Below are 8,753 nucleotides of genomic sequence, written 5' to 3'. Positions count from 1 at the left end.
GGCAAGTCAAAGATCATCTGCTTGATTTTAATCGCTTGATTTTAAGCCAAAGAATTGAGCTGTAGATTATAATAAAAGTATTCATTTGGCCCTCACAAACAATACTTATATTTATTAAATAACAGAAATATAATAGACATCTAAATGATCGAATGGTTTAGTTAAGCTGAAAATTGACTGAATCACTTTTATATAAGCTATGTTGCTTAATCAGCCCACAAATTACACGCGACTAATATAAAATCTTATCAAGATGAATCTAATGACATACAAAGTGTCTGTGAAGAAAGTCTCTGAACTCGTTGCATGCTTCATGTAACTTAACTAAGAAATTTCTAAAAATGTTGCAGAGAAATCTACCTATCAAAATTAGGATCAGAAATCAGTAACAATCTCAAGCTTCCGAGTCTGGAAAAACCTACTGCGACCTTTGCCACTTGATTCTATTTCTTCACTTTTTCTCTTGGTCGTGGTGAAACCTACATTTCTTAATTTCAATTGCCGCTTGCCACTGTTGCTACCGCCTTCCCCTTCTTCTTCCATTTTATCAGATTCCCTACAACATAATTACCAGTGTGAATGAGGAAAGACTAGCATAAACAATCCCCACATAAAGCTTGTAACACAGAAGATACAAAACGTATGAAAAAGAGGAAGGAGTAACATGAATAAATGGCCATAAAAATGAATGGAATTTCATCCTGCGACCTACTAAGAGGGATCCAAAGGAAATAAGCCCATAAAGAATTCAAGTCCAGCTTCTGCTTTTTTTAATCTTTTCAATCCCAAAAAAGATTAGAGAGGGAGGTTGGTGAGGAGAGAATGAAAGCTTGTACTTATTAAATAGAGAGAGAACAACTCATGAAACCCATAAATTTTCTTAAAATTCATAAGCATATAGTGTCCTGCTGCAAGAACTTAACGACAAAAGCAAATTATACGAAGAGATGTCGGTTTGAATTTGAGACGGCAATAAAATGTTGCAGCCCCAAAAATATTGTCATGTAATCGGTCTGCGTAAATTGGGAGGCTGACCATGAGTTAGTTTCTTCCCAGGAAACAGATTCAATTACTTCCCTCCAAAGACGGTTGCAGGGTAGAGGCAACCCCAATATATGCTTCAGCCTTCATCCTTTCCCCTCGACTCTACCATTTCTACCATTACTTTCTATCCCACCCCTTGTTTTACAACAAGCATTTGTAAACTTTCTTCATGCCTATGACAATTTCTACACATTTATTTGGTTTGAATATGAAACTTTAATAGAAATTAAAGTTACAGAGAAAGAAATAAATCAAGCTGATGTCAACAAGAAAGGCAACATTCATAACAACATACCAAATGACCATTTGTATTGCTGGAAATAAAAGAACTCCAAGATAGATGTTGGAATTCTTTTCATAAACATAAAAATCACACATCCAGGATGCTACCCAGCCATTTTAATGATAGCAAATACTCAATTCACCGCTACTTTGTTCACCGCCTTATATGGGGCACAGATTGCAGCTTGGATGGTGAGATATTTACATAATTAGTGGTAATATGCAAACATAATAATATGAATGCGTTAACAAATACGAAGGGCAACAAACTCATGGATCACATGCTATATATAAAGATTTCTGAAAAGATGTAGATTTCTGACTGACCATGAGACTTCCACAATATCTTTAAAATATGTAGTGCAGGTTCCCCAGCTGAATCTGACCAAGGTTGGGAATCCAAAGACAGAATGTTTGTGATGTTCTAACCAGGATTTGGTTTGGGGGTCTGTGCAAATGAAAATATACCCAGGCTTTTCATAAGCAAAATAATCTTGCGATAGATGAAGAACATATATTCATCAAGACAAGAACATAGCTTGAGATGGACTCATGTCCTTCTCACCTCCAGGATATCCGGACCCAAAGTTCCTGTGCATGTTTTCAGCAGTCTCATCAAGCACCCATTCACGCAAAGCTCGGTCTCTTGTGACCTAAATAGTAAAAATTAAAAAAGTTGATGCTTGTGCGCTAACAGATTTTGCACCATAAGTAATAAAAAGGAAGACCAGTACCTTAGCAACTATGCTAGCACCACTCACAACAGGATAGAGACTATCAGCCTTCTTTGCAACCACAAATTTAATAGATGGAAAATTTTTTGATAGCATAATTTCATATTTTCCTGGATCTCCAACGGTATCTATATAGACCTGAAAAGCATAAACAAAATTTTGCTTACCCTTTTATTTACTAATTGCGGTACATTTGCATTAACGTGACATCCCAAAAAACATAACAGTGATAAACGCATGCTTCTGCACTCAAATTATCCTCAAAATCTGCAAAAAGATATCCCTAAAAGGAACTTTGTAAAGAAGAGTGTATGCAAGAGCTTCTGCTTCAGGACTTAATAATCATTTAATTCATTCTTAATTGATAAGTGGTTGTAGAGGATTTGAATATCAAGTTGCAACCTAGGAATTTTTCTAAAAAGGATGATGGTTTTGAAGTATGCTGGATATATTAATAATACCTCATTGACCTTAACTAATAGCCTATCCTCCATGTTGGATGTGATTCTTAACATGATACCCAAGTCTCAAGGACCAAGTGGTCAAAAGTTTGATCCTTGCCACCCATTTTTCACAATTAAAATTGAAATTTCAGCACCAAGTAGGTCAGTTCAAACTTAGTCTGCACTCCAGCCCAGGGGTCCTTCACATGAAGAGGAATACTAGATATATTGGTCAAACCAATCATCATCCTCCACTGAACATCTAAAGGTTTTGGGCAGAGTATTACTTGAGAAAGTACACAGGTAATGAAAGAATCGCATAGAAAGATGAAAAATAAGATTGGAATACACAGAAATATGAGAAAAAGGAAGAATAACATCAACCAAGTTTTCAACAGTCTGTGCAACTGCTACATGCAATTAAAAGAAACTAAAATTGATTAATCTTTCCTTGAAAGACACGAACTATAGTTCAGTTAACTTGTATTTGATATTGAAAAAAGTTGAGCAAAGTTTTACCTCAGTCAGAAGAACTCCCATCTTCAGTACCCTATCAATCAAGCCCATTGCAGATTGATGCGATATCTCATTCAGGTTTATCTTGTTCCTGTTAAAACCATGACAAGGAAAGACCTTAAGAAAAGAAAATCATTGTAGAACTAATGAAGAACTAAGTTATGTTCGATTCACCTCTTCAACATTTTAGCTGAGAGTTCCCTTGGGTCTAAGACATCAACTGCCCATCCAATCGATTCATTTCCCTTTAGATTATCAAATAATTCTTCCCTCTTCTCTTCTTTTAGCGTCTTCGAATCTGCACCAGAAAAGTGGCAAACGATAATACAGAAGCCCAGTGAAATAAAAAACAACAGAACATTAATGCCCTAATTTGCAACGCAGTTTTGTAAATCATATGTGTCCATGCATGAGCACTGGTTAGTCTTGAATTCTGTTTAAAGCTATTGTTCAAACCCAAAATTTTTTTTTTTGAGCTACCAATCCCCAAGAAAAAAAATCCTGTTATTGTAATTTGAAGTTTTGATTACGTCTTTATTGGATAATTAACTTAGATATCACTAAGTCGGCATGACTAGACCATATCGACGATCTATCAGCATCCCAACAAGAATTGCATCTTATTACAAATTTCACTCGACTTCTGGAGACCAAATTTCTAAGAATTCCAGCAGTGCCACATAGGCATTCAATTGACTTTTACAAGGAAAATGAGATACTAACCGTTGCAATAATTAGGATAGGGGGTTGCCACATTTCAGTGAGTCTTATGAAAATTATGATTATTATATAAAAGCTTTCATCTTTTCCTTTGTATCCAAAAAAAAAGGCTTTCAACTTCAGCTCTATCATCATTCTTCTCGCACAACAATCACCGGCATCACATGATCACCACAAAGTGAACAAAAGAGTTGAGGCTGAACTTACCAGCAAAACTCAAAGTTGCGAGGGTCTTCTGATAGGAGCGAGCACAATACAAGCATCCATACACCATAGGCCCTGAAATTTTTCCCCGAAATGACAGAACAAGAATCCACTATGAAATTCAGATTTTTTTAAAATACAAAAATCGAAAACCCAAGCTCAAAAAGCTGAATTGTAATGGGAAAAAAAAAAAAACAGTAATCAGTTTGAGAAAGAACCTAAAACGGGTCCTCGGCCAGCTTCATCGATTCCCATGATACAAGGCTGGGATGCCCATTTCGGGAGAAGGGTCGCTTCAGAGCCCATTGCGAGTTTCTTCCCGGGGTTATTCGGCGACTCAGGATATGCCCGAGCTTTTTAGTTTCCCGCCATGAAGATATCACCCGCGAGTCTAGTCTCTCGCCTCCCGAGCACAAGATACCCGTCATCAAACTCCGCCATAGAAGAATGGAATATGTTTACTTTATCAAAAAAAAAAAGAAAAGAAAAATGAGTGGAATATGTTTATGTCAAATTTTATTTATAAATGGGTAGGATGACTAATAATTTTCTGAGAAAATATATTTGCAGGTCTTTATAGTTTGATCAGATTTTGAATTAGGTCCTTATAGTTTTTTTTTTTTATTGAATCGTTGTAGCTAATTTTGTTAAATTTACAAGTCCTTCCGTGACTAATGTTGCAAACGCTGTTAACCCATAATAGTAAAGGATGATCTGGCAGCGCGTTCTCTCTCTCTCCTCCCCCAACTTTGTGTGTCTCTCTCAATCACCTTTCGCTCTCATATGTTAAAGATAACCACGATGAGCTTGATGACACCCAAAAGGAGTGAAGAAGGACTGCCTTTTCGATTGGTTCTACTCCTCATCAACATGAACACTCTGCTTCTATGTGGTTATAAGTTTGATTACGCCAAGACTGAGTATAATGAGAATTGGCATTCAGCATTGTACCCATGGCAATTTTTTCGGCGAACTTCTATGCCCACTTTCATTAGCACCGTTGCTTCTGTCTTTTGTTATACATAAGCAAGATTTGATGAATTCAGGTCTTAGAGAAAAACTAATTGCCATATATATATATATATATATCATGGATCATGGAAATACGATAAATATGAAACTTGCCAAAAACACAATGTGCTAGCTCAAGTAGACTAGAATTAGAGTGATATGAAAAGGAGGTTATATATATGCCAGAAATATTATTACAAAGTGAAGAAATAAAGTCTAAGATGCGGAAAAAATTTCATCAATTCCTCCCATAAGACTCTGATCAAAGCTTATTCTTTCTGATATATTATAACAGCATAGAAGCAACGTGCCCATGTTGATGAGGAGTAGGACCAACTGAAGAGGCAGTCCTTCTTCACTCCTTTTGGGTGTCATCAAGCTCATCGTGGTTATCTTTAACATATGAGAGCGAAAGGTGATTGAGAGAGACACACAAAGTTGGGGGAGGAGAGAGAGAGAACGCACTACCAGATCATCCTCTGCTATTATGGGTTAACAGTGTTTGCAACATTAGCTATGGAAGGACTTGTAAATTTAACAAAATTAGCTACAAGGATTCAATAAAAAGAAATAAAACTATAAGGACCTAATTCAAAATCTGATCAAACTATAAGGACCTGCAAATATATTTTCTCTAATTTTCCTTATGTTTGAAACGATAAGATCGGCATGGTCAACCAAAAAAAAAAAACAATAAGATCAACGGAAAAACGGTAATTTGTTTTTCAAACAAAATTTGTAAATATATATATAAAGTATTTAAAATGAGAAATAAAAATATTAAATCTAACAATAAGACATAAATGAAAAATATTCTCCTTCTATTTGAATTTATAAACTATTTTTTTAGAAACCCTTCATATTTTTATTTATAAGTTATTGTGAAAAATCCATGAAATAAGTACTATTTTTAATATATTTAAAAAAGTGGTCATCTTATTAAAACTATTTTAATAGATTTATTAATTTTAATTATATTTCCTGATTTATATGAAAATGATTAGTTATTTTTTTATTAAAAAAATTCAAAAAAAAAGTTTACAAAAATTTTAGATAAAGAGTTGGGCTCAGTCTCAAGTAGAGCCAGTAATATAGACCAACCCGTCAGTTATGGGTTGGTCCGTGACGGGCTCAAGGACTGACGGGCCGATCCTAAAAAGATCGATTTTTGGTGGGCCGCTACTTTTTTTTTAAAAAAAATTTTGTGCCTTTTGTTTTCTTTTAATAAAATTTATTCTAATTCTTTAACACCTAAAATAAATATGCATATAGAAATTATTATAAATAAAATATGAAATCTAAAGTTCCAAACATTCCAAAATACTACTATAAGCTTATACATCATCCTAAATGATTAAACATACATCCCAAATTAAAACATAACAAATCTAAATTAATAATAATACAAATACAATGTTACAAATCACTATGAGCCACCATTTAATGTTGATATAGTTCAAAAATGATATGAAGACATGAAATTATTTGGTTAAGCTTCATAAGGAGAATCACCTTTTTTTTTTTTTTTTTGCTCAACTAACTTTGCCACAAATAAAATTCATAATACAAAGTAAAAGATATATTACATTATGTTAATTTTAAATAATAAGAATGAGATAAAGGATCAAAGGAGTAAACATAATTATATTTGAGGGAAAAAAAATTTAAAAAAATTAAAATAAAATAAAACATGCCAGCCCCCAACCCTACAGGTTAGCTTGCTACGGGTTCGGTTTTCGTGGTTACGGGCTCAAAAAATCCATTTTAAAACGAGCCTAATTTTCATCAACCCAACCCCCTATTTCTTGGTGGGTTAGGGGGTTGAGCCCGTGTATGACCGGCTATACTCCCAAGTCAAGAATAAGAAAATCAATCTATCACACACAATTCATTCGTTTGTCAGTCACATGCTACCCATGAGGGCCATATTAGCTACTATTTTCGATTCTAAATATAAGAACTAATTGATTAATTTGAGTAGATTAAGGAAATTAGTTAATTTAGTTATTTATAATAAAGATGTGTTGTCTTTTTTAAAATATCTTTACTAATCAAGTTTATTAGCTAAAACTATTATTATTAGAAAGACTATCTTGGAAAAAAATAAATGAATATGAGAGATAAAATATATTAGGATCTTATATTTAGGATCAAATAAAATCTTATATTAAAGATTGGAGTTAGTACGTAAAAATTTAACTTTAAGTGACATGCTCCACTTGGCCGTGAAAACCGTCAGTGTTTGTAGGAATTGATTCCCCCCTCTCTTTTTTTTCCCCCCCTTTTAAATAAGAGTGTCCAACTCTTGGATTTAGGATGAAAAAAGAGTTAAACAGGATGGGAGAAAGTACACCCTGGTTTTATCAAAGGGGAAAAAAGATACCTTGGCTAAACTGGAATCCGAGTGGTGTTGAATAATAGCCACGAACCAATTTCTTAACGGATTCACTTGGTGGAGATTTGGTTGTTTTTGGGTCCAACATATGGTTGAAGGAAAGTGGGCCTATTTTGTTGGGGTTTGATGTCCGTCCACACATCATTAATCCTTTGTCCAGTTCTTCATTTTCATTCTGTTGTCTTTTCATGGACTTGGACTTTGTGCTTTCCTTGGATGCTTCCTACCTTCTCATTTCCTCTAATCCCTTTTCTTCTTTTCCCACATGCCCTCCCGTAAAAATTGACTATTCATTCATTCATTCCTCACCCCAACAAGAAAAGGAAAAATATATCTGTTTGAGGAGCTAAAATCACTGTCCCTTTACAGAAAGGATTAAGCTTCAAAAATTGGGAAAACCACCCCACAGCTTATTTTAATGCATCATATCTCAACATCTTTGTTGGACCAAGACTTTTCAAGATATACTACCTCCAGTTCTAATTATAAGAGCCAGTTGACTAATTTGATGAGATAAAATAAGGAAGTTAAATTATTTATTTGTCATAAATAGGTATTGTCTTTCCTGAAATATTCTTGTTAAATAAGTGTATTGGCTAGAATTACTATTGTTAGAAGGACTATCTTGGAAAAAATATATAAATATTAGAGACAAAGTGGATTAAAATATTATATTTAGAACCAAAATAAAAGTTAAATGATGTCCTATATTAGGGACAGGAGGTAGTATTTATTAGAAGACAGCGTACTAGTTTTCAACATATTTGTTGGAACAAGGCTTTTCAATATATAAAACATAGAGTATGTGTTAGGATATCTGTTCCATTGCAACCAGTTTTTTCTCACACAAGAGATCAATATAAAAGTATGTTTTACTTTTCACAACAATACAGCATTGTACTACAACCTAAAGACTTGTATTAACAGTAATCATTTTTTTGTGAATTTTTCATGATAAAAAGGAGTAAGAATAAAGAAAGGTGAAGTTGGTTTTTTATCGTAAACAAGGAAAAGGTAAAGAAAGATGGCAACACATGATTTTTTTATATGGTAAACAAAGTTAAGGTGTAACGTAACTTGTGTTAATTAGGTTTAGTGGTTAGGATGTAATTACTAAGAGACATAAAATGTAACAATCAAATTTAATATGAATTTTTTTTTAAATAAAAAGAGGATTAGGAAAAGATGAATGGGGTAGTAAAATTGAAAGCTGAAGACTAGAGAGAGGTGGTTGGTGGTCGCAATGGTAGTATGTGAAGTGATGGTGAAATATTAGCTTTGTGTTTTTGATGTGAATGTGATGTGTGAGTAACAAGTTATCCCCACAACTATGAAATAATAATAATAATAATAATAATAATAATAATTATAATTATTATTATTATTATTATTATTATTATTATT

General features: G+C 33.6%; 1 protein-coding gene across 1 annotated transcript; it reads right to left on the bottom strand.

Moving 5' to 3' along the window:
• Positions 1-113: 113 nt before the first annotated feature.
• On the bottom strand, positions 114-4,352 carry LOC114760112 (ribonuclease H2 subunit A). The gene is made up of 8 exons (XM_028949369.1): positions 4,162-4,352; positions 3,947-4,018; positions 3,194-3,317; positions 3,023-3,110; positions 2,061-2,198; positions 1,892-1,979; positions 1,654-1,774; positions 114-556 (listed from the first exon to the last, which is right to left on the bottom strand). Exons 1-8 carry the CDS (start codon positions 4,247-4,249, stop codon positions 376-378), a joined length of 900 nt encoding a protein of 299 aa, XP_028805202.1. The 5' UTR covers positions 4,250-4,352; the 3' UTR covers positions 114-375.
• Positions 4,353-8,753: the final 4,401 nt, after the last annotated feature.

This window comes from Neltuma alba, unplaced genomic scaffold, assembly GCF_004799145.2.
Source record: "Neltuma alba isolate B1F8T4 unplaced genomic scaffold, ASM479914v2 tig00010931_pilon, whole genome shotgun sequence".
Lineage (NCBI taxonomy): Eukaryota > Viridiplantae > Streptophyta > Magnoliopsida > Fabales > Fabaceae > Neltuma > Neltuma alba.
Note: the sequence above shows the minus strand (reverse complement) of the source record. Positions and strands in the feature narration are given on the sequence as shown.